The sequence below is a fragment of the Fusarium poae genome, chromosome 1 (assembly GCF_019609905.1).
Source record: "Fusarium poae strain DAOMC 252244 chromosome 1, whole genome shotgun sequence".
NCBI lineage: Eukaryota > Fungi > Ascomycota > Sordariomycetes > Hypocreales > Nectriaceae > Fusarium > Fusarium poae.
The window spans coordinates 5,149,138-5,175,311 of record NC_058399.1 but is presented as its reverse complement, the minus strand read 5'-3'; the positions used below and the strand labels follow the sequence as shown (position 1 = coordinate 5,175,311).

Here is a 26,174-nt window from a genome sequence, read left to right as displayed (position 1 = left end):
TTTCCAACCTTATGGTCCAATGAATACATCATCGTCTCTTGGCCATGAATCGCTCGCTTCGAATGAATCAGTCACCAGTACACCAGGCCCGTCAAATGCTCAGCTAGCAGGACTACCCGGCTCTCAAGGGCAAAAGAGAGCCTATCGCCAGAGAAGAAAGGACCCAAGCTGCGATGCTTGTCGTGAAAGAAAGGTGAAGTGTGATGCAACAGAGACAGCAAGCTGCTCCGAGTGCTCTAGCCGTAACGTCAAATGTCAATTTACAAAAGAGACGAACCGGCGCATGTCATCCATTAAACAGGTGCAGGATCTGGAAAAGCAAATGGAACGAGTAAAGAGAGAGAACAGTGGATTACGGCGCATGCTTCAGGATCGAGAAGGGCCAATGGAACTCGACGCTGAAGGGGGTAATGAAAACGCCTTTAACTTACCAGCCATTGGATCCGAACCGAAACGACGAAAACGAGCGGCCCCTGGACAAGGACCTGATCTGTCTAGAGTAAGATCTAACATACGAGACCTTTCGAGAGGTATTTGGAAAGTTCCGGCCCAATACCGCGAACGTGCACCCGTCTTTTTTGACCCTCAAAGGCCGGAGTTACCGGCAAGGCATTTGGTTGATCAGTTGTTACACGCCTACTACACATCTTCTCATTCCATGTTCCCGATCATACACTTCCCTACCTTTCGAGCATCTGTCAACGATCTTTACAACAATAACGGTGTCACCCGAGCGTCTCCAGCCTGGCTTTCGTTGTTTTTCGCGGTACTTGCGACAGGAAGCCTATTCAGCCAAACATCAAACTCTCAGCCGAATTCGTTTTACGAACCAGCCGAATTTCTCGAGACAGCCAACAAGATGTTCGATCCTTGGGCAGACGACTTCACGTTAGACCACGCGAGGTCACTAACTTTAGTAACACTCTGTCTCAATGAAATGAATCTCAAGTCAGCGGCCTGGACATGGCTAGGAAGAGCTATACGTGTTTCCCAAGACCTGGGATTGCACATCGAGTCAGGGCCGTGGCCAGTTATCGAAGGAGAGATGCGGCGTAGAACCTGGTGGATGATCTATATACTAGACAGGACCTTGGCCACTGAGCTTTGTCGGCCAGTCTCCATCAGCGACAATGATTGTGATGTATCGTTGCCAGCGGGGGTTGACGATCAGTTCATCCATGAGGGAGGAATGATGGTACCTACAGGAGCGGAACCTTTGACACATTCTCTACTCGCTGTCATCCATGTCGTGCGATCGTACTCATCACTTATGGACGCTCTATCGCCCGGTGCTTTGACCACGGCCCATCTTTCGAGTCTTGACACTCATTTCAAGAAGTGTCTGAATACATTTCCTCCAGCTTGCGATCCGTCGAGCACTGTGCCGCTTGCACCTCACTTCCTCGCGCCTCTAGCATATCTTTTTCATGCTCGATTGCTTCTACATAGGCATCACCTTCATCCCGAGTATCCCCTTGAGGCCCGTATGGCATCCCTCGAAAGCTGCACGCATGTCTCTCTTGAAACTTCATCCCTTCTCCATCGGTCTAACCCGGCCCTCTTGGCAGACGGTGCAACTTCCTTGCTGACCACTCACATCTTCCGCTGTGCACTTTTTCTTCTTCTTACAGGTTACTTGGATCACTCATTGTCAGCTGTGAGAGCACTCGCTTCCATTGACCGACGAAGGGATGTCACGATGGCTTGTGGAAGATATTTGTCGTTTTTCGTTGCCACCTTGGCAGCGAAGCGAGTCGAGTACACGAACTATTTGGCAAGGGCTGCTCCGCCAGCATATAGTTCTTCGAGGCCATCGATCGATCAAACGGCCCTCCTTCAGATGCTTTCGCGCGACGAAGACCTGCTGGTGTACGCGACTGCTGATCTTCAAGCCTCACCTGATGCTTCATGGCTTTGGATTGGCGCAGAGCGTGAGATACCGTTGCCTCAAACAACTTCGCCATTCCATTATTCGACTGCAACATCAAGTAGCGGGCTGTTCAGCCCCGAGGCTCGTACAGGTCTGAAAGAACCCGAGAGCAAAGAATGGGGTGGGTGGGGAAGACTTGAGACAGCCGTACGTGGGTTGGAGGCTATACCAGCCACGGCACTGACATCCTCGAGTGCGACTTGGACGCTACCTCCTCCTATCAAGAGCGAAACACCTGGCCCAGGGGTGGAACTCCCAAGGTTAAGTGACGTCCCTCGTTTCAGCTCCGAGATGCCAAAGTTGGGAGAGTCTAGCAGAGTGATGAGCCCTGCCACAGGTGGTAGCAGGACGCCAAGCGGAAGCGCGCCCAACCCAGCGACGAGCAAAGAACGATTAAGCATTGCCAACATCATTTAGAGAGTTTGGCAGCAGGTGTCATGAAGCGAATTATTAATGTTTAGTTATGAGACGTGTCTTCCTCGTTTAGTGCTGGAAGCTGGCTCTTTCGGAAAGAAAAAGTTGAAGGAGCAAGGCGCATACATATATAATTTGCATTTTTTTGGTTGCATTGTGTTTTCGTCAAGGCGTCTCGATATATTGTTGTGTACAGCTTCTTACAAGCAGCATCACTTGAGGAATATCCATACAAAGATACCATGTGTTGCATGAGACGGGTACAGGATTTTGCATAGCATCTAGGCGAACTTGGCGTTGGGCAGGGACCCATAGATCTTTATCCCTTTTTGTAACGGTTATAATGGAAACAAGACTTGACCGTTTGTGTATAGCACGTGGGTGCGAGACAAGTTTCAGCTTGGTCATATCTACCAAAAGAGTCTTAGTAGCAGGTTATTGTTCTACGAACCACTGGGGACTTTCTCCGTTGACGCTGTATACAACTTTAGAGTACAGCTTCCTTACCTAATCCCATTTCAGCGGCTCTCTCGCGCAAACTATCTCTCATATCGCCCTCGTCATCCATGTACTCTGCGAGTTCCAGAGCTTTCAGAACCCATTGTTGGCATAGCCCTTCGTCACCCCTCCCAGAGATATCAACGGCATGATTGAAAGTTGCTGCGACGATGTAGTCCAAGTCGTCTGCCGGGAAAGGAGTTTGTACCTATGTCACGATGTTAACTTGGGGGAACATACTGCCAGAAGAATATTGGCGATGCAGGGGCTCACTAACTTGACTTCCTTCTCGTGCGAGCTTGACTGCTTGTTCGACAACTTGCAAGGCCAAACCATCGTTCAGGGGCAAAATAGCCTTGAATAAGCAGCGTATGTACTTTGCCAGCCGTGTGTTGTCGAAACCTTCTAGTAGGTATATTTCGTTGATAATAAGACGCATTGCTCCGTACACAACTAGAGGTGTTAGCGTTTCTAATTGAGTTGTCAAATATCAGTTAATGCTTACCATTGCCCGGAGCTTCACTCCTCAACAGGCAGTCTGCCATAGCCTTGTACATTGTCTCATCTTTGCAGATTGTGGCCTTTCTGATGATTTCGCTCGAATCGTCCCACTGCTTCAGACAGATAGCACTCTCAAAATCAAAGACAAAAAGCGTTGACATTTTGGCCAGTAAGTCTAGGTAAATACCAGACTTTGGGTCACTCCGAATATGATCACTGAAGAATGCGTCAAATTCTGAAATATGCGATCTTGCTTCAAGATATCGCTGAAGTTGCTCATCTACTTTGTCCTCAGTACGTGCTTGCGAGATCAATGCTGCTGCTATGACAAAATGACAACGGGCTGTCATAAGTCTCATACCAGAGACGTCTTCCGACGAGAGATCGGAAGGGTAGCAGGATGCGAAGATGAGGCAGACGCGAAAGATACGAACCAGATGCCACGGCTCCTAAACATGGCACTTTGTTACGCCAATGTTGTAAGCATTTTTCCGAAACCAGTGTAGCTCTGGAACTGTGAAGAGCTTGGCGCCTTCTTCATCTTTTGGGTCCAGCTTTGCGTGTTCGGCGGCTACTTGTATTAGCAGGTTTCCAAGGCTTTACAATAAAACGCACCTCTCTCAAACATGCAACAAGTATCTTCTGCAAGGTCAGGAACCCCATCCATATGTTCATCCTGCGGGGCATCAATCATGTGTATCAGTCGTATCGCACATCTGAATATCGAAGGCAAATTCGCAGTTGAAGAGCCCTCCATATCAAATGTTTCGACCGCTGCTTTCAAAGTCTCCAGTGTCATTAGTTTGTCGCCGGCATTCTGTGCATCCCTGACACATGCATATATGATGTCTTGACATTGGGATTTGTCTGGCATCTCACTCAGATACTTGATACATTGATGTCCTAGTTCATGGTTCCAGCTCATTAGAGCCACCTTGAACATGAGATATCTCGTAAGAGGTTCATCCTGGATACTCGTTGGCATAGCATTGAAAGCAGTGTATGCAGAATCTGCATTCTCACATAAGATAGCACAGCGCATCATTCTTCGACCAAACTTTCCCTGAGTAGCTTCGCAGCTATGAAAAAAAACAGGATGAAGCGCTGTTTGACACCAGAGTTGACATTCTTCGTACTGCTTTTTGGCATAGCTTGCATCGACTCTCTTCCAAATGAGCTTTTACATGTTAGTAACACGCAAGAGTGTAGAGAAATTGTTAAAGGACTTGCCGAAAACACAGCAGTTGAAGCCTCCACATTACACTGACCAATCTCTTGAATGACTTGATCCAGCAGGCGGACCAAATCCCCCACTCCCTTGGACGTATCTGCTTCCATTGTGCCCATCCAAACACGTCGGACTACAGCTTTTCCTACCCATTCCACATTACCACATGGTATCAGCTTCTTGGCTATCAGCTCTTCCATCAAACCTACTGCCAGTCGAGGTCCCCTTGTGCGCAATTCTTCAATGCCATGTAGCAGAAGTCCGAGCCCGGGATCCGAAAGGGTAAGCGATCGGATCATACGTCGCAAAATACTTGCGTACTCATCAGCATCGAAAAGCTCCCCAGGAAATCGTTGAATAATTTCCAGTTTCCAATGGAGAACAATTGGTTTATCTCCCATCTCGGATTCCACTTGCGACACGAGATTGTCCGCTTCTTCTAAATGCTCTTCGGAATCTATAGCAAGCAATGCTTGAATGAGTTCGTGATGGATGGACATTCGAAGTTCAAGTCCTTCCGTCGATAGTCTTTCCAGCTCCTGTGTTTTGATGATATTGAGCGCCCGCCGCAGCCATTTCAAAGCCATGCTGTGATCTTCCCTGGACAAGAGTTCGCTTCCAATGCAGTGAAACGTATCAGCCAGCCTTTCGGCGGACGATGAATCAACATGTCGTAAGAGACTATCTGCTTTTGCGTACATGTGCTCGGCAACATCGAGACAACCTTGTTTCCACGACTTGACGGATTAGCAAGTCATTGCGGTATAATGTTCTGAACTTACCAAGGCGCATCGCATCGCAAAGTATTCCGCCTCAATCCTTTGTATCTGTTCTTGGTCTTCTGCAGTTGTATCATCCGCCATCTTCAGTCGGTCGATGTAGTCGGTGGCCTTTGTCATGCTTAAAAGCGCGCCATTCAGATCGGATGATTCAACGCAAACTCTAGCCAGCGCAAGTGACAACTCTATCATACTTGCAATCTCTTGGACGCGGCTTCCCTCATTATCGCTCCGAGGTTCTTTTGCCAAAGCATGGATAAGAAAGGCCAGAACACGTGCGCGTGCTTGCAGCTGGATCCTCGAGGATGATGACAGAATGCCGTCATTTTTTCTTCTCTCTCTGATACACTCGTTCCATAGTCTCCTGCCAACATCTCTCAATCCTTCTGCAATATCAGTCGGCGGTACTGCTTGTTTCTTAGTCAAAGCATTGGCCGAGGATATATGGTGATTCAGATCGGAAAGAAGAACCTCGCTCGAGCTCGAGTCATGGGGGATCGGTAGTCTGGAAAGAAGATCTGTAGCAAACTCTGTACGGGGGGTTTTAGTTAGTAGGCTCCAACCTCTCGAACATTGTCTTGATACCTATAATCCCCTCAAGTTTCCTGATCTGTCCTGCAGTGAATACATTAGCCGGCGCCATACTGGACATAGACAGAGCAAAGTATGTGATTCATGTGGTCAAGTATGGGCTTGCATGAGAATTAAAGAGTGGAAGGATGAGTTGTCAAGATGAAATGCCCTTTCACGCTGATATGATTTTGGTGCCCACCTTAGCAGGTAGGTACTAAGTCATGTGAATCTGGCAGAATACATTGGTAGGGTAGGAGCATAGGGGACGCTCCTTCCATCCATGACTGTCGCCCACCCCCTCTCACCAGACCATAAAAGGGGCCATCGACAGCATCAGTATGTCACAGACATCTCACCAGTAATCCGTTATCTAGACCTAACAACAAAGCTTTATCGTACTTCAAGTGTTAATTTCTGTCTTAATTGCAGCAGATGAACATATATCCTTCCAGTTCATACCTGCGTATCCATGCGCCAGTCCCTATTCCAATGATTGTCTTTTTTACTACAATCGAAACAGTACATGTAAAAGTGGTTGGTTATGGGTGTTTCCCCCCATCTGACAGACTACAGTACCTGCGCACCAAAACATCAATGAATTCATTGTTATTGTGCTGGTGGGTCATGCGGCAGGAAATTGCCAACAATCAGAGCCGGTCTGATCGTAGCAGTCAGTGAGAGGTTCACAGCAAAAAGAACAAGTTGGGTAGTACGTACAGCTTGTGGTCATCGCGTCTTATCATGAACGAGAAACAACATTTCACAATAGGATGCGTTGACTCCGGACTGGGGTTCTTTAGAGAACATGCAGTTAAGAGGGTCTCGTGCGCTGGATCAAAAGCAATCGTGCCAAACTCTTCCCAGTATCGTACCATAGATTCCTCTGTAAGTATCTCGTGCAACGCAATCTTGCCCTAGAGTAAGTGAGTATTAGCTATCCATCTCAGTCGGTCCCCCTGTGCTTTTGTTGGCACCCAAGCACAGAGTCACGAGGTGCAGGCGAAGCAGGACTCACATCTCTCAGTTGCGCTACCGACACGCCAATCAATTCTGCCATTTCCTTGTTTCCCCTGAAAATTTCACCAGTTCTTCGCCAGCAGCACGCAGGAACGGCCATACTGGCAAAGACCCGGTCGTAATCCATGAGCTGTTTCTCAAACCACATCTCAACGTACACAAGCTCCATATCCGTCAAAGCTTGCGCCTTTTCTCGGAACTTGGGCCGGAACGAGTTGATGGTTTTTATGATCTTGTGTTTGGACGATGCCGCGATGTGGGATTCCAGGTATGTGCTCAAGCGAGTGTAGCCGTTGATATAATTGAACGGTTTGAGTAGTCCGGCGTCGTACTTGGCCCTGAGCACACGTCCCATACGCTCCTCGGGCGTATCATTGCCCGATGGATCGGCAGCTTGTAGATAATATTCGCGGGCCTTGTCGACGGGCACAGCGCTTCCCGGTCGTGGAATGTTCTTGCCTTCTTTATTCGGAGGGGGTGGCAGCATTGATCCTGACATATTTGTCATGCTATTTGAACTACCGGCGGTCATGGGGTTGCTGCTGTTTCCAAACCTGGGTAGCATCTCCGACTGGCTCTGGCTTGACCTTTTGAATGCCGAGCTTTGTTGATCCTCTGATGAAACCCCGCCGTCATCGAGTAGGCTGGTATGGAGGAAGTCGTTGAGAAGGTTGAACTCGTGAGTGACTTCTGGGGCAATCAGGTAGTTGGGATGGTAGCTGTGCATATCATGAAAATGGTTTTGTGCTGTCACCCACGCATCTTGGAAACCTACGACTAAGTGGCGTGTCAGCGATCTCAGATCAGGAACAGATTCCTGGGCACCCCCAAGCTCAGCCCACCCTTGCTCCGCTCGTGAGGAAAAAACGGAACAAGGGGTAGGCCCCTCCTAGGGCAGGACAAAGGAACACAACACGTACATTGGTTTGCGTTACTACTACCGCCGTTGTTTAACTCATTGCCCTGCAGCCCCGAGACCTGGCCGGGTTGCACCATGCCCAGCGGGCTGCCTTGACCCAACACTCCACTGCCAAATGACTTCGAACCTCGCTGCCTCGTCGTGTCAAATGTTGGGGGAGGTGGGCCCATGGTGCTAGAGATGGAGCTACGAGCCATGTCGGACTGTGCATCAGATTCATCGACTACAGAAGGGGTCTGTATGCTCTGGCTGCTTTGGACACTTTTTGCCTTTTTAGAATCTGCATCGCGAGGCTCATCGTGACAAAGATGACCAATATTGCGCTTGATACATCTAGTACATGGTCTCTCCTATTCATAGCATCAGTACATGCATGGCTTTTGATGGTGTAGAGAGTCCCCCTGGAACCAAAGCACAGCAGCTGTGTCTCAAGTGTCCCAGTACAGTTTCAGAAGAGGTAGCAAGAAGAGCCTAGAATCATACTTACAAGATCGCAAGTCATGTGCTAAGAAACAGTAAAGTGTCAGCTACGATTCCCTCAACGCTCGCGTATCCAAGGCAAGGGTCAACAAGACGCAAAGTTAACTCCTGGGTGCCGTGTCGTCACACAAGAGTCCATTTGGCAAATGAAATGGCTTCTTGGAGCGCCCAAGGCTGCTCAAAGCTCAGATGAAGCCAATACGAACGCGCGTCGTTGACTTTGGGGTTAACTTACAGATCTTCGACAATATACGCATGCTGTGATAAAATGCCACAGTCAGCCCAAATGATTCTTGTTTGAAATAGGCATATGCGCCACGATGAGTCTTGTTGCCAGGATTGGGAGCTAACAGATTGATAGGCTGGCGAATTGATTGGTCGCGGGCTAAGATTCTTTGAAGCACAACTACAACGGGGAATTCTAGCATCAGGATGCTCACTCCCTATCCATAATGTGCTTTCATCCACAAGCGCATGGTGGAAAACAACAAGAAACTTTGAAGCAAGGGGAGGGAAATATTGAAGAGACGTACCATGGTTGACCTTGCGTCTCTTTTTAGCAGGTGTCTTTTGATTGCCTGAAGCGGCAGCATTGGAGCTCTTGTCGCGATTCACGGTTTTGCCATCGTCGCCTTTAGCAGGCTCCTGTTTGGCACTCTTGGCCGCGGTAGCAGGATTCCGGTCTGTCATTTTGTCCTATACTCCCATTGGATCTTGAGGTTACGCAGAGCGGCTTCGGGTTCGTAGATCATCTGCGGCTCGCTGCAGCAGTTTTGTATGGTCTACAGCTCAGCCGAAGCGACACGGTCCATTCGCACGTTTATCTGCGGCACGTTGATGCGATTACGATTCTCGCGGTTATATGCGCGGGTTCCTGTGCAGGTTCGTTGGTGTTTCGGTTTGCCGATTCTCTTTGGTAGAGTCTTGCGCGCGCGTGAGGTGGTCCCGTGGAGGGGGAGGGGAGATGGAAAGTGGCTGCGCAGGTGGTGTGAGCCGAAACGGTTGAAAGGATAATTGTTGATGAACATTAACTGTGACGAAACGCAAAGGATTAATTGACAGCTCAGCAGCCGTGGCTGGCCTGAGGAAGAGTTCAGAACAAGGGATACCAGATGCGAGAAGCAGTCTGGTCGAAGAAGACAAAAAGACTGAAGAGGACCTGGACGGTGAAGTTTGGCCTTGGCCAAGGCTTGGGGCCAAAATAGGCCGGGCTTGGTATAACCACCTAAGTTAGCAGTGACTGCGGGTGGAGCTAGAAGCAAGCAGCAGCACAAGTGATGAACGAAGTGGGCCGTCGGTCAGCCAGTTTATGGTGACTATTGTAATACTAAAGCAAGAGTTGTCGGTAGTTAATTATTGGTGGAAATGTGAAATATTCGGATATCTTTGGTTTAATAACTTAGGTAGACTCGAGAACAAGTTGGGAAGTCTTTAGAACCTTGAGAAATGAGAACCTGGCTAGAGCTTAAGCTGAGTTATTATTTCACCTGCCTTCCTCACTTCTGCTTTTTACTTCCTGGGGCAAGCTAACAGGTACCTAGGCCTGTCTGCCTGCCTGCCCGACAGCCAGATCAACGGCAGTGGGGGCAAGGGAAGGTGCCAGCGGTTCCCTCAGTCACAAGCACGGTGAACAAGCAATGGAAGGTGCCCGAGACGGCCGGGACGGGGGTCCGGATGACAGTCCGTAGCGCCGGATTGCAGTTATTATACATAATTTCCCAGGACTTGTCATGAACAGAGCATTCCTTATGACTTAATTGCACTTTAAAAGTTCCCGACGTAACATCTCAACCTTTTTCCTATGTGTTAAAAAATTAAACTCAATACAGACTTTGAGGAGCACGTAAGCACCTCATTACCCCTATAACCAACTGAACTAAAACGGGGACATGTACAGTGCTGAATTAGCTGTAGACTGTGCTTGTTCACACCACTGGTCCTACTACTTACCTATAGCAAAACATATATCGCGTCTTAATTGTGATAGGTTTTAAATAACGTATAGAATACGCCAGGTAGTATATTCAAGTTTGGAATAGTAGCTACAATGCGGTTGCTCAACTTTTACTTTCATAGAAGCTTCAAATTTTCATGTCTGTTCAGCCGTCGTCCCTAATCTATCATCATTATATCTAGGTAGGCAAAGCTTCCATATCCCTCAAGATTTGCCTGACTGCCTTTGTAGGATTTGTTCCTAGGCACTGTGGTCCAATAAGTCTAACTACCCTGACCCTCGGTGAAGATATTGGCGCTAAATAAACTCGCATGCATGAAACACCTTTCCGCATTCGGCAATTGCTCGTCTGGGACATATTTTTGCGTTGTATTATTTCCCTGCGATGCTATTCGCGACAGAATTTATTATGTCTTCAACGACTGGTCTACATAATAGTCTACACCTTTAATATGTAGACCAGTTACCTGTGTCTATACTGAGTTGCCAGCCCAGTCGTTCCTAAACCTTAGGCTCAAGTACGGAATCAAATATTCCTCGACAATGGATCATAACGAGACAGCACGCAGTCCCGTAGGCTCAATGCGAATTCATGATTCATGCTATTCCGTGTGTATGTACACGCTACGAATCCATTAGGTAAAGCCAACCCTTATTTCATATGTACAAAGTATTCCCAAACACCTTCATGACCAATCATATCATCATCACAAACTGAGCAGGATATAGATCATGTACTTCAGATCGCCACAAAGAAGCTCTTTTCTCCTTCCTTAGGCACAACCCTGGCCTTGCGCATAATTTCGTCCTCACAAGCCAGTCTGATTCTCTCAGGCGTTGCTGGACTCTCAAGCCTGAGAAGTCCCTCAGAGTTGTTCTCGCCAACCGTGGCTTTGACTCCGGACTGTGCCCGAGCTGCCTTGAGTGCATCTCGAATGGCAAAGAAGACAGAGCTGCCCATAAAGAACGGCGGTTCACCTACACCACGACTTCTCTGAATCGTGCGCAGTTCCTTCCATTCCACATCCTTGAGAAGCGACACATTGAACGTCTGGGGAATATCTCGGAAGCCGGGGATCTTGTATGCTCCAGGTCCCCGCGTAAAGAGGTGGCCTGCCATTGGGCCGTTGCGCAACCAGAGTGATTCTTCCATTGTGAAGAGACCGAGACCTTGGATAAAAGCACCTTGAATTTGGCCATAGTCGATTGCTGGATTTATGGACTGGCCAACGTCCATCTTGATGTCTGCCCGAATGCATGTCCAGGTTCCAGTCAGTAGATCGACCTCCACCTCAGCTGCCGCAACTCCTTGAGTGAAGTAGAAGAACATCTTGCCCTTGCCGGTGGTCCAATCATATCCAATTTCAGGCGTCTTGTAGAAGCCCTGCGCTGAAAGGTTAACGCGATCAAAATAAGCGGCGTGGGCGAGGTCTTTCATCGTCGCCTCAGGGCCAAGCTTCTTTCGGTACGGTGCCAATCGCTCGTTCAACATTTCGCATGCATTGAAGATGGCATATCCGTTCAGGTCTGACGAAGCCGACGCAGCCGTTGCGGATGCGTTGGCCACCGTATTTGTCGAAGTTTCTGAGATGAAGACGTTGTCCAGTGGTACACCCAATGCTTGTGCAGCAATTTGAGTGAGCTTAGTGTGCAAGCCTTGTCCCATCTCCGTACCACCATGAGCTACTAGAACAGAGCCATCGTGATAAATGTGTACCAATGCTCCGGCCTGGTTCAGAAACAAAGCGGTGAAAGAGATACCGAACTTGGTTGGGATCAGTGCTAAGCCTCTCTTCCGCCACTTGTTGGTCTCGTTGAACTCGGTGATAAAATGTCGGCGTGCGGTGTACATAGCCTCATCTTGCACCTGCTTGTACATGAGTGGTACATGCCAATCTCCCAAGCCTTGTCCAATATGAGTCACTCCATCACTCTCGTACAAGTTAACCTGTCGCAGTGTCTCGACAGGCATTCCCAGTCGATCAGCCACTTCTTCCATATACGACTCTGCGATGAACATGCCCTGAGGACCACCAAACCCACGGAAAGCTGTATTGGACATTGTGTTCGTCTTGCATAGGCGTCCACGAATGTGGACATTTGGTATGTCGTAGCACCCGTCAATATGGGTCATGGCTCGCTCGCATACGGCCGCGCTGAGATCGAAAGTCCATCCTGCATTGTTGAAGACGTCACACTCCAGGGCTTGGAGCTTACCATCCTTGTTCACACCAACTTTGTACCGACCAAGAAAAGGATGTCGTTGGCCACTGATTACCATATCTTCCTCTCGAGTTAGCATGTATCGGACCGGCCTTTTGGTCTTCTTTGCTGCAAGTGCCAAGGCGGAGCTGAGTACTACAGATCGCGATTCTTTTCCACCAAAACCACCCCCCAGTCGCTTCACGCGGACGACAACCTTGTTCGATTGTACATCACACACTCGTGAAGCAAAAACCTGCCTGGCGGGCTGTCAGTATGTAACCGGAAAGACTGTGGGCAAACTCACGTTTCGTTGGCGTTCTGTGTACTGGCGAAGATCTCTATCTCTCCGTCCTCAGGCTTGGGGACAACCAAACAAGCATTTGTCTCCAAGTAAAAGTGTTCTTGTCCACCCATTCTCACTGTTCCAGTGAAGACATGGTCGCACTTTTCGAAGGCCTCCTCCACATCTCCTTTCTTGATCTCCCGGTAGAAGTTGTGATAGCTGTCAGCGGCGATAGCATCTTCGATCGAAAGCACTGTTGGAAGATCTTCGTACTCAATCTTGACTGCTCGCGCTGCCTCCTGCGCCCTCTGAGGAGATGTCGCTAGAATCAGAGCAATTGGCTGGCCCACTGTCAAAACCTCATCTTCTGCAAAGAATACCTCGTCAAAATGAGGAGCACCAAACTTGTTGGCCTCTGGAGAGGGCATGTCATCCTTGTCAACAACATCTACAACTCCAGGTATGTCAAGAGCAGCCGAGTAATCGACAGAGAGGAGTTTGGCGTGTGCTCGTTTCGAGAGAACATAGCAAGCATGCAGCTCATTCTTCAATGCAGGCATATCGTCGGTGTATTGCGCTTCGCCGGTCGTCTGTTTGAGGGCTGCCAGGTGGGGATTGGCCTTTCCAGTCACTTCTTTTTCGTAAGCGACTGCGGCATATTCATCTACCTCGCCATTGGATATATCTCGCTCGATCTCGTCAATAGCTTCCTTGTCAACCTGTTCGGAACTTCCGTTGGTAACCGTCAGGACGTCATGATAGAACCGGTAGAAGAATCCAAATGCCAAAGACTTTCGATAGGACGCCATGCCACCTGGAACACTGAATTGCAAGTCGAAATCTCGACCTAGTGCATTCATTGTTCCCTCTAGCGTTTCCAAGTCGGCGAAACGTCGTCCTACCAAGTATTCTCCGGCTGTTTTGGCAGCTACCGTCATAGCAGCCATACCGCCATAGATGAGGTTTGCTTCTTGAACGATACCTTCATCATCCAGACGAACTCTCAGTGCTCCAGTGACAATGGCAATGTCATCATCCTTCCTTTTGGCCTGCTTGTATGCTCTGAAGAATTCGCCCTTGTCATGGGTGACAGGAATGCGTATTGAAGCAATGATCGCATCCTGAGCAAGTGCTGTCTTTCGATAGCCAGTAAAAAATTGGGAGACAGGGATCTCTATTTCCTTAGTCGAAGACTTTGCAACCAACACAGCGTTCGCCGCCCATAAAACGGGGTTGAGATCCGAGATTGGTGAAGCTGTAACAAGGTTTCCTGCTGGAGTACCAACATTTCGGATTTGTCGGCCAGCAAAGTACTTGAGCTGCTTGAGCATAGCCTCGAAAACCTGGGCACGATCACGTCCGTAATGCGGGATAGCATGTTCACAGATGCTTTCCAGGTCAGTCAGGACAACATTACCGCCAACCTCGAGGTGGTCATCCTTGAAACTGTACTGACGCAGCTCAGCGATATCGCCTACATAGACGGACACAGGATACTCCAGTGCCTTGAACTTGGTTTCGATTTGAGTTTCCGTACTTCCACCAATAATCTTGGCCTGGGGATGAGCGCTCTTGATCTGCAAGAGTTGCTCTGTAGTGACGGGGCGATACCATCTACGCCTCTTGTTGCCGAAGGCCAGAGGCCGTAGTTCATGTCGCTTCAGAGCGGGCGGGAAGATAAGCTCCGTATCGGGGTTGTACTCAATGAAACCCGGTGGTGTGAATCGCTTGATAGGTTTGTCGTCCAGATTTGCCTTGTCCATGCAGCAGCCTCCGCTGGGTGGTCCGTTGCCATTTTCCATGCAACACCCGCTGCCACCTGCTTTTTTAAACTTGCTACCGGGCTTATCAACGCTGAAGGTTTGAGCCGCATCTAGAATGGACCGATAGCCAGTACATCTGCACAAGTTGCCATCGAACGCCTCTTCGATATCATCTTTAGAGGGAGAGTTGTTATTGCGTAGTAAGGCATACAAGCTCATCACGATACCGGGAGTACAAAAGCCACATTGGCTGCCATTTGATTTGGCGATACGCTCCTGAGTAGGGTGGGGTTTCTGGGAACTGCCGATACCTTCAACGGTAACGACATGTTTACCGTCCAAACTGACCAGGGGAGCCAAACAGGCATTGACACTGGCATGGTAAATCTGTTTGGTAGTCGGGTTATACTGGCTGACCACGATTGTGCAGGCTCCGCAACCACCTTCGCCACAGCCACTGAGTTGTTAGCATCATTGGGGAAGCTTTCGGCGACCATGGGGCGAACTCTTACAGTTTTGTTCCTGTGAGACCGATTCCCCTTAGATATTCCAAGACTGTCACTTCTGGGTCTATCTCATCCAGGACGACTTTGGTTCCATTAAGGTAGAATCGTAGAGTATCGTCAAATTTGGAAGTCAAGGTTGCCAGCGGTTCAGGGTTGGTGTCCCTCACGGGCGATACAGCGCTAGGCGCCATGACTTCTTTAGTGGAGGTATTATGTAGGTACCTATGGAAGGGTGTAAAATAACCTCTAGGAAGTGCCTGGGCTGTAGAAGAGAAAGAAGAACAAAAATCAGAATGGGAAAGGACAGAAAAACGGTTGAATTAAGAGGCAAGGACCCTTTTAAAGCACTCTTATCAATAGACGAACCGAGGCGTTGTACAGTAGCACTTCAGGTTGTACTGTAAGAGGGGGAAGTTCACGAGACGTGGCCGTCACAGGTTAGCCAGCGGGTAAAAGATAGCATCCGCTTCTGCATGGTATTTGGTAGGAGCAGAGCAGTCGGTCCTTATGCATCGGCACCTTCCCTTTCCTTAACAAGATGTTTTTTTGTCACGAATACTGGGCGAATGAGGGATCACGAATTGTTTGTCTAGGACGTGTAAACGTTAACTAATTGCCACTGATAAGCCTAATACAGATTTACACCCGACCTTCCGCAGTCAATGCTCGTGCGGGGAAGGAAAGGACCAAGCAAGGAGCCTCTTTCTTCCCCACGATGCACCTCGCTAACGGCCGGCTCCGCGCCTACGATAGGCCATTTCCACGATCGGGATCCTCCACTTTTGATATCGGAGTCGAGAGATGCAGATAATTAATACATAATAAATAAATGTATAGCGGTGAATGTATACTGAAGAAAAAACTGAGATATTTGAGTACATGTCACTTTAGTCATATTCTAGTATCTACACCGTAATACATGCAAGCTAACATGAGAGTTGCTACACACCCTGGTTTGTCCCATTTATATCTCTAGAAACAGTCTCAAATGCAAGTACATATCATATAATCATCCATCTAAAATCTAATCCACCCTCTTTGACGGATTTATTCATTTCTCCTTCATTTGCCTACTGATATATCTATTCTTGAATATACTTCTTCAGCCCCCTTAGCCTCTCCTTGGCCTGCTCCAAAACATCATCATTCTTACACACAGCAAATCGGATATAATCCTCTGCCAAGTGCGCATTGCCCGGAGTATAGAACTCTGTTGGTGGGATGGCCGCAACACCGATCTCCTGAATCAAGAACCACGCCAGCTTGAAGTCTCGTGGGCGGCTTGCTACATGAGGAGGAAAGGGGTAGTCTTCCGGGAGCTTGACCTTGGCCATATTGACGAGAAGGAAGTAACCACCCTCGGGGTAGGTCACGGGCAATCTCAGCTCCTCAAACACTTCCTTGAGGCGGTCTATCTTTCCCTTCATCTCCTTGATCGTTTCCTTCCAGAAACCATTCTTGCCGGCCTGCTCGAAACCGATAGCCGAGGCTTCTTGGAAAGGGGCGGGCGTAGAGAAACAAATTCGTGTATGGGCGGCAGTCACATATTGAATGAGTTCTTGGGGTCCAATCAACCAGCCTGTAAATTGTAAGCACGAATTATTTTATCAAGTGAGAACAGATCGAACGCACCAACACGCCAACCTGTGGCATAAAAGTTCTTTCCAGCAGAGCCGACAGTGAGCGTCAACTTTTCCACTTCAGGAGAAAGGTTGGCGATTCGAGTAAATGGTACATAGTAGAGTTTGTCGTAAACTTCATCGGAGAGGATAATGGTTTGGTTCTTAACAGCAAGATCTGCAATACCTTGTAGCTCCTTCTTGGAAAAGACCTTGCCAACGGGGTTGTCTGCTAAGTGTCAGCGCTGAGGTCAGCGCGAATCATTGGCACTACTCACGGGGAGTGTTGATGACAATCATCTTGGTGCGGGGTGTGAAAGCCTTTTCGAGCTCCTCAAAGTCAATCGTCCAGTCTGCAGCTGATGAGTCCTTGGTGGCTCCAGTCTTGGGAGGATGCAGAGGCACATAGACGACCTTGCCTCCGGGCATCTGAATGTTGCTGATGTACCTGAACTGAGATTAGAGAATGTTTCGGCATGGAATGGAAAGCACTTACTGGTCAAAGAACGGCTCAAAGACAATAACTTCATCGCCGGGTTCGATAAAGCCCATAAAAGCACTCAGCATTCCCTCATTGGCACCTGTGGTGATAATAATCTCAGTTTCAGGATCCAACTGGCGTCCCCAACCAGGAGAGTATGCATCCGCCAAAGCCTTCCTCAAACGGGGCCGTCCTTTAGCAGGAGCATACTGATTGCACTCAACACGATCCAAAGCCTCCTTGGCGGCGTTGAGAATAAAGTTGGGAGGATTGTATCCAAAGAAACCTTGACCTAGGTTCACAATAGGCTGGATGGGTGAAGACGCAGCGGCTTCATTGATCATGGACCTATTCGGCCGAGTTAGGAGCCACAGTTTCAACACGATGGTTTAGAGGGACCTTACCAGACATCTTTCTTCTGACCCTGGACACGGGCCGCGGGCTGGAGTTTTTGAGTTTGATTGCTCATGATTCTGATACTGCTCGAAAATTGTCTTGAGAAGTGAAGAGGGATAATACTGCTCCGGAGCGTAGTACGGAGCATTGGCTGGGAGGAGGGGCGGCTCGGGGTTAATATGGAGCGCAATATCAACAAGGAAGCTTTTCCGTGTTAGTCCAATGGGGACGTTTGTAGAAAGGCCCTTAGAGGTTACCTACGCTTGAATCTTTCAGCAAAGGCGAATCAGGTCTGCTTTTTTTCTCACTTAGTTTAGTTATTTCTTTTGACAAGTCGCAGAGGTTGCGACATCGCCGTGACCGGAGAATATTGTGATGACTAATGTTCCAAAAGTGTCCTGCTGCTGATCGCGTCATTACCTAGCTCCAATCATGAGCATTATAGTTGGAGTTGTTCTGTCAGGATTGGTTCGACAACTTACATGCCCTGGAAGTTGAAACAATATCAAATCAAGGCTTGACTCCCGGCAGTTAACAGGATACATATGTCGGGTTTCCTTCCGATTATTACCTATTTCACTCATCTCATCGCATGAACCGCAGTTTCAGCATAACATGATCGGAGCTTCAAAAGCTAAATAACTTCAGGCACATCAATCAGACTGCCACAGGAGACGAAATAGCAGGCTAGTTCATTACATTCAATCCGAATTCTAGTCTAAAGCTTAGAACCTAGCAAATTTGTTTATCCGGTTAACCAATTTCATGGCCGTTACCAGTCCCTGAAATGACTAACTCATCCAATTCGCTAGGCGTAGCAAGCCGGCCCATATCCTCATCGATCTACCACCCAGGTATCTACCAGAACTCAACCACCCGAGTTCCTTCGGGGACCTCCAAGTCCATCGTTTCCTTGGGGTCGTTCTGAGTGCGTCTCGCTTCCATCAGCTCAGCCGTCAACTTCACAAGCTCTGACGCAGTGATTCTTGTTTTGTGATTCCATTCAAGGAGTCGTAGCAGGATCTGGATGATTTCGTGTCCAGGGTTCAGCCTATCCAAGTTGCGAGCGTGCGTAGCGCATATACGTGGATACATACGTTCCTCCTTTTTGTAGAAATGAGGAGACTGCCCCATCATGCCCAGCAACGAAATGCCAAGAGCCCAGATGTCGTCGCTCTTTCCGGCGTGCCCATGATGCCTCTAGATATAGGGTGACCAGTATGAGTGCGTTCCGTGAGGCCTCTTGTGGTGGTGCATGTGATTGATCGACATAATCTCTGCGCAATCGGCGACAACGACTTCGACAGGATCCCATGTACGGATGAGGATGTTCCGCGGCTTGAGATCTCCGTGGAAGCGGTTTAGCCCGTGGAGATATTCGACGGCCTGCGAGACTTGAAGCATGACCCGGAGAGCATCCGTTCTTGCTAAACCGTCAGAATGGTTGTTGTTTATATCCTGCAGACTCCCACCAGCGCAGAGCTCGATGACGAGGATGTTGGCAGACGGGTCATTCTCCTCTTCAAAGTATTCAATATACTTGACAATGTTGGGCTGTTACGCGATCAGTTTTCAACGCAGAAGAATAGGTAAGTAGGCCGAAGAAAAAAAAGAACTTACATGGTGAAGGCTCCTCAAGATCCTGGCCTCCTTTCGCAAGTGCTTAACTGCTTCAGGGGAAGTCTTGCCGGCAAAGACACGTCCAGTCCGGCGATCGAGAACTTTATAGACTCTTGCGTAGCCTCCTTGTCCCAGGTGGCATCCACGAGTGTAAGAGCATCGAGGAAAGTCGGGATCTCGGACAGCTGAAATTCGTTTATCCTCGTCTGTCCAGGCTGATGAGTTTGCCATGTTGACAGAGTGTTGGAGAGAATGGGCAGAATGAAGAAAAAGAAGAGAAAGGGAAAAGATTTTGATTTATTGAAGAAAATATGAGTCTGGAATTATGCCCAAGCCCGGCGAAGCGCTGCAGTGACACCAAGTGCCCGAACAGTATTGCGCAGTGGCACCCAGCTGACAGGTTCCATGCTTTGACTTGCCCGCCGGCCGTTTGTTTCACAAAGCCATGCCCCTTGGCGTCAGCTTCAACTTTGTCACCCGTGCCCAGAAGTACCTTGTGGTCATATCCCAAAATACCAAGTCATGAGGAAGGAGAGGGAGCCACAGGTTGTCAGAAAACATGCCAGAGACAAATCCAGACACCCCAGTACTTAGGTACCTAGGTAGGTACTTACCTAGGTAGGTACCTAGTAAGTATTTAACAATTATGCCATTTTACCTAGAGTAGACCCTTTCGTCGTTCGCTATTATTATACCTGAAAGCTCAGCGATCTGTTTCTACTACCCTTAGGAACAAATCTCGGGTGAGATAGACCTCTCTGTTCAGTTAGAGCAAGTCGCAGGCCGTTATGCAACCTCAACCAACATACAGTACCTAGTTATTACTTTAGTATAATTCTTCACCACAATCAATCAGCAAACATCCGAGTGTTTTGATTTACGTAGCACACAAGAAGTATGTATCCGAAGCGAAGTTGAGGTTATCCTAACGCCATCTTCGCTCATTCTCCACAAGTATCTTTATCCTCTAAATTTGAAAGGCTTCGTGTTGTTTGCCTTCACAAAATCGTAAAATTGTATTTTAGACTAAAGATGACGGAGATAGTTTCACCTTGGATTTAATATAACACTACACAAGGCTATTTTCATTCCTCATGAGGGCTATTCATTTCATCTCATCCGTATCGCTCCATGTTCCTTAGACCCCATTCACTGCACGTGTTCCATAAACGCCGTCCCATGAGTCCAATAAAAAACAATTGCCGTTATATAAGGGTATCTATATGTAAAGTCCAGAGGTGCGCTGTGCTGGCAACAGCCTAGGGCTTCTCGTCGCGACGTGCAATGGTACGGATATTCTCCAAGAGACTGTCCATGAATTTCATAGATCCGCTTCCAGGAACGTCGGGGAAGTCATGTGGCTGGAAAAGATTGGCTTGCTCCGCCAATACGGTCTGAGGCGCATTCCCTGGGTTCACGTTGGTAAGTGCAAGCTTGCCATCCCGAACAGACGGTGTCATCTGCTCTTTTGTGGCTACAGGCGTCACTGGACTGCCCTGATGCGAAGGCAAAAGTCGACTTGACTGATTGTGATTTAACACATGCGTCTGTGGCGAAGCAGCTTGTTCTCTAGATGTCGAGACGGGCACGAAACCCGGCAGTCGTGGAATTGGCACAGGCGTCTCGGAGATTTTAGCACCAAGCGGCTGTTTGCCTGGAGTGGATGCCCCCGATGGCGACTGTTGCGTTGCTTGCACCTTTCGCACAGGCTTGGGCTCAACGGGTGAACCCTTGTTCGAGGGCTGCTGCAGAGCCAGTTGACCGGCAGCAGCCATAGTATTCGGCGTCGATGTCATTGCCGCCAAAAAGTTTGCCGGCAATGGCACTGGCGACTCTTTGGGTGGTATCTGGATTGGCTGTTCAGCCGACCCGTCCTTCCTATCGAGAATTCCAGGTACTTACCTTGTACGGCTTGAAGACTGTTGCAGTCTTGAGTTTACTGTTTTGGTTAGGGGTTTGAGTAGTGTCCTGGGGATTCCGCATTTGTTGAGGGTTCGGCTGGGGTTGCTGGCACTGTTGCGGATGCCCCTGCGCCTGTGTCTGTGACTGTATCGGGGGCAAATACTGCGCTTTGAGGGCGGGGCGAGGAAATTGTCCAGAGGTCGGATGGGTCGGCATTGGCGATGGCGCCGGTACTCCTTTCGGGAAAGACTGTTGTCTGAACTCATGCCCACTGGGAGGCATCTGTGAAGGGGACGGTGCTGGCGGTGGAACTGCAGATGGCCGCTGATACGGAGAGCTGTGGGCACCGTGGTTATAATTGCTTGGTTGACCTCTCAGGAAGGCGTCCGGATTGGCCATGATATGCGCTCTCATATTACCTTCGTACCCGTTTGTGAAGCCTCCCTGAGTAGCATATGGCGTTCGGTATTTATTTGAGTCCCTAAGAAAGAGTTAACAAGGCCCCCGTTGAACGGGGGTCTACCACACGAACCTGTTGTAGTTGACCTGGAAGAAGGGATACCTCTGGTAGATCGATTGATGTACCTGCCAGGATGCTTTCATGTGATGATTTTGTTGTTGGACAGGATGAGCCTGCTGATGGTGTGCCGGTGCTTGATATGGGCTTTGGTGAACACCCTTATGAAAATACGTTACGCCAGCAGCAGCTGCAGGCACGGGAGAAGGATGAGAAGCGTTAGTCACCCTTGGCCATTGCGTGTGCTGAGAATGCACAGGTGCGTTCAAGGGATTGTGCATTGTGGGAGTGCTTCCAGGCGGTATGGGTGCTGGAGATGATCTAACCTCAAACCTCTGAGCAGAGTATGCGGGATGAGGAGACTGGTGTCCAGGGGGTACTGGCTGCGCATATGATGGGTACTGCGTGTGATGATGTTGAATTGGGACAGGTAAAGGGGCAGTCGGTGCGAACCTCTGCGTGGTGAAGCTACCCATTGTAGGCAAGTTGCTCTCGGCAGGAATTCGTGGTTTGTACACATACGGTCTCTCCAGTCGACCAGTATTATAAGGAGTCCCAGGCTGGTAGGGTCGTTGCTGAGCGTAGGGTGGAACTGCCCTTGGTGGTCTTACTGGCTTCACTGGCTTAGGAACCGTAGAAAGGAAATTGCCTTGAGGGTTATGGCGTTGCTTGGCAGGATCTTCAGTGAATTGGGCGCGAGCATCAGTCGATGTCTTTGGTAAGTAATGCCAAATTTGGTCGGGTTTGGAAAAGTCAATGTTGACCTGTTCCTTGTTTGAAACAGGATGAAGCTGGAACTCGGCCCATGTGCAGCCTTCGACGAACGGATCGTCTTTCTGTGGCTTTCCGTCATGAAGTCGCCTGGTCTTCAGCTTGTCCTTGGCCTTTTGTGAAGCGGGCATGGGAATAGCATTTGCCGATGCCTTTGGAAGTCGGTAATCAGCTGGATCGGGTACCAGCAACCACTTCCATTGAACCTCGAGACGATCACTGCAAGAAGTTAGTTTGATCTCTGATAATTCATCTTGTTTCAGAAGTCGTCCATACCCGTTAGGCAAAATATCAACCAGAAGTGTTTGCTCGTCAGCCCGGTTCTCAATCACAACACCAGCAAAAATATCACCCTTGTGGTATTGGAACTGGCAAGTCTCGCCTGGCTGGATCTTTGAGGCTGACGTTTGGATACGCGTGTCCATGTCCAATAGCTCTCCGTCGAGTTTCTTATCACGCTTGGTCCGATGGAATCGACAACTAAATTCGAAAGCTTGCTCCTTGTACTCGGTGCCATCTTCACCAAAAACTGGCACTTCTTCTTCTTCGACAAAAACGCCAGCAGCCGCCGCACAAGTCGCATGATACGCCCGGGCGCACTTCTTCTGGGAACATTGGAAGCATGCGCCACGTTTTGAGCGACAGTAAAGACACTTGAGGTCGAGTCGATCTTTTTGAATTTCCGACACGTTGACAACGGTTTCCTGATTGTCAATAGTTTCAATATATGTCTCTGGCAGATAGTGCGCACAGAGACGGTGCGCCTTCCTACCGTCATCTGTGGGTAACAAGTCTGCTGATGGTGTATCATTGGGGCAGAGACAGCAAGGGGGCTCGGCCTTGGCCTTGAGCCGAAGCCTGATCTTCTTGACCTTGACCTTGCCACTCTTATCACCGGGTCCACGCTTTCGTTTGCGACGAGGTTCCTTAATCTTGACGCCCGAGATGGACGGTGGTGTCGGCATTCCAGACTGTTCATCGTCGTCATCTTCCTCATCATCTTCCTCCTCCTCTTCGGTTTCTTCATATTCGGTTTCCTCACCGCGCAGCTTACGTTCGATCTCGTAGACATTAACCCAGACGCTGTCCTGAGCTTGAGCGCATTCGCACTTTTTAGCAATCTTGCCAATTTCGAGCCAAGAGTCCAGTGCAAAATTGACAGCCTCAGCACAGTTGTAGCCAAGATTATAGCCGGAATGGTATCCATATGGGTATGTAACGACAAATTCTCCAGGATACGACACGACTTTGTTGACGGTGATATTGTAGTGTGATTTCAAGTGCTGGGGAGAAATAAGAAATCCCTTGTGTCGGAGGAACTGGTCGCAGGCTTTTGCGTCGGTGGGCCAAATATTCTTCATCGCAGCTTCGAAACGACGAGCATCAGCTTGGGAGATACTATACCACTGCTTCGGGGCACCGAAGTGAAGGTAGTTGATACTATAGAGATCAACATCTTCAAGATGCCATGCGAACGTTGCTTTCCACATGCCCAAGTATAGATAGGCAGTGTTGACTCCCGGAACTTTTGTTCCCAAAACATCCAAAAGGTTGGGCAGCTTGTTCAGGTTCCACTCCTCGGTCGATTCATCAAAGAGCGTACCCATCAGATCCGCGCCGTAAAGAGGGGGCGCATATGTGAGGGTTTTCCAATATGCCCTCTCAAGTTCCTCACATCGTTCAGGTGTATATTCGGATGTTTCCATCTTGTAATCCCAGTCCTTGAAAGCAGCTTCGTCGATCATAGCAGATCCCTCCCGGCGGCTGTATTTACGACGAGCCGAGACTGTCTGGGTTTTGGTCCTGGCTGGTCGAGAGACGCCCATACGGCCAACCTTGGGCTCATAGTCATCCTCAACCTCCTCGCCTGGATCTTGCTCGACGGACTCGACGGGCTTGTCATCCATCTCAGTTGCATCAGGTTTAGGAGAGATCGGGGTCATAGGTCGATCCTCTGCGTCTTCTGCTGGCTCTGGGTTGGCCCGTCTTCCTCTGCCACCGCGCTTAGCCGGTCGTCCTCTGCCTCTCTTCTTGGGAACTGAAGGATCAACGGGCTTGGGTGCAGGTGCTGTCGTTCGTGTTCGTGGTTTTGGCTTTTCAGCATTGGCGCGTCGCTCGCCACGTCTAGCTGGGGGCTGATGTTCGCTTTGGTCACAGAGTTGACGCCACTGCGGAAGGTTGTAAGATCGACCGTGTACAATGTTGACTTGGCGGTAGGTGCCGTTGGAGCCCATGATATCTTGCTTGATTGGTTCTCGAACTTTGACCTGTTTGACGAGGTCATCAAGCTTGGGAAGACTGTCTATCCATTCTTGTGGTGGAATAACCTTGATGATACCAGACTTCATACCATAGCTGTTGACGGCTTCCATCTATAATGGTCATTAGCAGAGGAGGGCGAGGGACTTGCAGGTGACATACGAATCGTTTAAAGTCTCTAAACTGGTGCATGGTTGGCTTGAAGATGGGAACAGCGCCAGACCAGTCATCTGGCAGCACTTCTCCAATGTCTTCATGGCTAGGCTTGTCCTTGTCTTCATCACTGGTGTTTTTGTCGCTAGGATCTACCGGCTGCGGAGGGTCGCTGAGAATAGGCTCGTCCTCAAGGTCGCTTAATTCAGAATCCGAGCCATCTGACTTGGCCGTGTTGTTACTGTCGGGGGGCGAATGCAAGAAGGCTGGGTCGGTTTTGGCAGTCGCGGTATTGTTGGGATTACTATCGGCGGGCGCAGTTGCGACAACAGGATCGCGAGAATCCAGGGCATTGGCGACAGCAGCGCCAGCGTCGATCGACTTTGACGTCGACTCCGACATGGTGGGCGATCACGTCGCAATCGGCGACGGTGCCATTGAAGGAATAAATCCGAAGTTCGTGTCGCTTATCGCTACGGCGTTTGACGTGCGATTGAAAATACTGATGGGACGAATATTAGAGAATATGTTGTGCGGCTGAGTTTGCGCTGAGAGTAAACGATCGAAAAAGAGTGCTTGGGCTTGGGAAGGTGGTATAGTGGGTGAGAACCTGAAACTGGAGACGAGAGGTAGGTACGGACAGCCAGCGCAGTATGTCAAAGTTGGTGGTCAGAAGGGCAGGTGATGTGGAGAAATTGTTAACAGGCGAATAGATTCACTCGCTTAAAGGTATACTACCACCTTGAGTTTAGCGGGTACCTGTAAGGGAGGTAGCGTGCTAAGGCTACAACCTTGTGTTCCCCCGTAAAATGCATGCGGAAGAAACAGGGCAGGGAGGTATTGCCCAAAAGGTCACTAAAAAAAAAAACATGATTCGATTTCGGAGGTTTCCATTATCATGGCGACAAAGATGGCCCCCTTTTAACAAAGAAATCAGTTACTTTAGGAATAGACGTAAGCAGGGCGATTCATTTAATCATTTACATCAATGTCCCCTTTGATGTCCTGCTTAAACATGTTATGGTGACTATAAGACTCGTGGGAATGTTTGTTGTCAAATAGCATTGATGTAAAACTTTGAATAAAAATACGACATGCAAGTCAAGTGGCTGTCGGCGCATTTTAAAGATGTTAATCTGATGCAGCTTGATTAGATTGATAAGAATGCTTGTCTTCTGGAACCTGGGACCGAAAAGCTAGGGGCAGTGTCTTGTCCTTCCGAACCTGGTGACGCAAACCACTACCTCTCATATTACATTGACAAAAGGGTTCATTATCGTCCTGTGGTCACCCTTCCTTTGCTTCTCTATCTTGGGACCCCGTATTTACTTCTCAAGTTATCGTCGCAGACTGACTGTCCCAGTCGTGTTCTATCCCTCCTTGAACTAACAGAGTACATATTACTC

At 48.9% G+C, this 26,174-nt stretch overlaps 7 protein-coding genes across 7 annotated transcripts; 1 reads left to right on the top strand and 6 right to left on the bottom strand.

Moving 5' to 3' along the window:
• Window positions 1-283: 283 nt before the first annotated feature.
• Window positions 284-2,347, top strand: FPOAC1_001676 (uncharacterized protein; the record flags this gene model as incomplete). The annotated part of the gene is made up of 1 exon (XM_044846273.1): window positions 284-2,347. One exon carries the CDS (start codon window positions 284-286, stop codon window positions 2,345-2,347), a length of 2,064 nt encoding a protein of 687 aa, XP_044712189.1.
• A 484-nt stretch (window positions 2,348-2,831) lies between these two features.
• FPOAC1_001675 (uncharacterized protein) lies at window positions 2,832-5,993 on the bottom strand (the record flags this gene model as incomplete). The annotated part of the gene is made up of 8 exons (XM_044846272.1): window positions 2,832-3,050; window positions 3,120-3,295; window positions 3,348-3,665; window positions 3,959-4,422; window positions 4,480-4,520; window positions 4,628-5,308; window positions 5,354-5,880; window positions 5,936-5,993. 8 exons carry the CDS (start codon window positions 5,991-5,993, stop codon window positions 2,832-2,834), a joined length of 2,484 nt encoding a protein of 827 aa, XP_044712188.1.
• A 536-nt stretch (window positions 5,994-6,529) lies between these two features.
• On the bottom strand, window positions 6,530-9,029 carry FPOAC1_001674 (uncharacterized protein; the record flags this gene model as incomplete). Its single annotated transcript, XM_044846271.1, has 7 exons — window positions 6,530-6,581; window positions 6,641-6,837; window positions 6,939-7,717; window positions 7,861-8,209; window positions 8,347-8,364; window positions 8,575-8,597; window positions 8,873-9,029. The coding sequence occupies 7 exons, from the start codon at window positions 9,027-9,029 to the stop codon at window positions 6,530-6,532; spliced, it is 1,575 nt and encodes a 524-aa protein (XP_044712187.1).
• Window positions 9,030-11,032: 2,003 nt separating this feature from the next.
• Window positions 11,033-15,241, bottom strand: FPOAC1_001673 (uncharacterized protein; the record flags this gene model as incomplete). Its single annotated transcript, XM_044846270.1, has 3 exons — window positions 11,033-12,755; window positions 12,803-15,001; window positions 15,057-15,241. The coding sequence occupies 3 exons, from the start codon at window positions 15,239-15,241 to the stop codon at window positions 11,033-11,035; spliced, it is 4,107 nt and encodes a 1,368-aa protein (XP_044712186.1).
• Window positions 15,242-16,132: 891 nt separating this feature from the next.
• On the bottom strand, window positions 16,133-17,619 carry FPOAC1_001672 (uncharacterized protein; the record flags this gene model as incomplete). Its single annotated transcript, XM_044846269.1, has 5 exons — window positions 16,133-16,629; window positions 16,683-16,898; window positions 16,948-17,117; window positions 17,166-17,498; window positions 17,555-17,619. The coding sequence occupies 5 exons, from the start codon at window positions 17,617-17,619 to the stop codon at window positions 16,133-16,135; spliced, it is 1,281 nt and encodes a 426-aa protein (XP_044712185.1).
• Window positions 17,620-18,746: 1,127 nt separating this feature from the next.
• On the bottom strand, window positions 18,747-19,397 carry FPOAC1_001671 (uncharacterized protein; the record flags this gene model as incomplete). Its single annotated transcript, XM_044846268.1, has 2 exons — window positions 18,747-19,100; window positions 19,167-19,397. The coding sequence occupies 2 exons, from the start codon at window positions 19,395-19,397 to the stop codon at window positions 18,747-18,749; spliced, it is 585 nt and encodes a 194-aa protein (XP_044712184.1).
• A 1,028-nt stretch (window positions 19,398-20,425) lies between these two features.
• Window positions 20,426-25,170, bottom strand: FPOAC1_001670 (uncharacterized protein; the record flags this gene model as incomplete). Its single annotated transcript, XM_044846267.1, has 5 exons — window positions 20,426-21,013; window positions 21,069-21,549; window positions 21,601-22,575; window positions 22,633-24,728; window positions 24,778-25,170. The coding sequence occupies 5 exons, from the start codon at window positions 25,168-25,170 to the stop codon at window positions 20,426-20,428; spliced, it is 4,533 nt and encodes a 1,510-aa protein (XP_044712183.1).
• Between the last annotated feature and the right edge of the window lie 1,004 nt (window positions 25,171-26,174).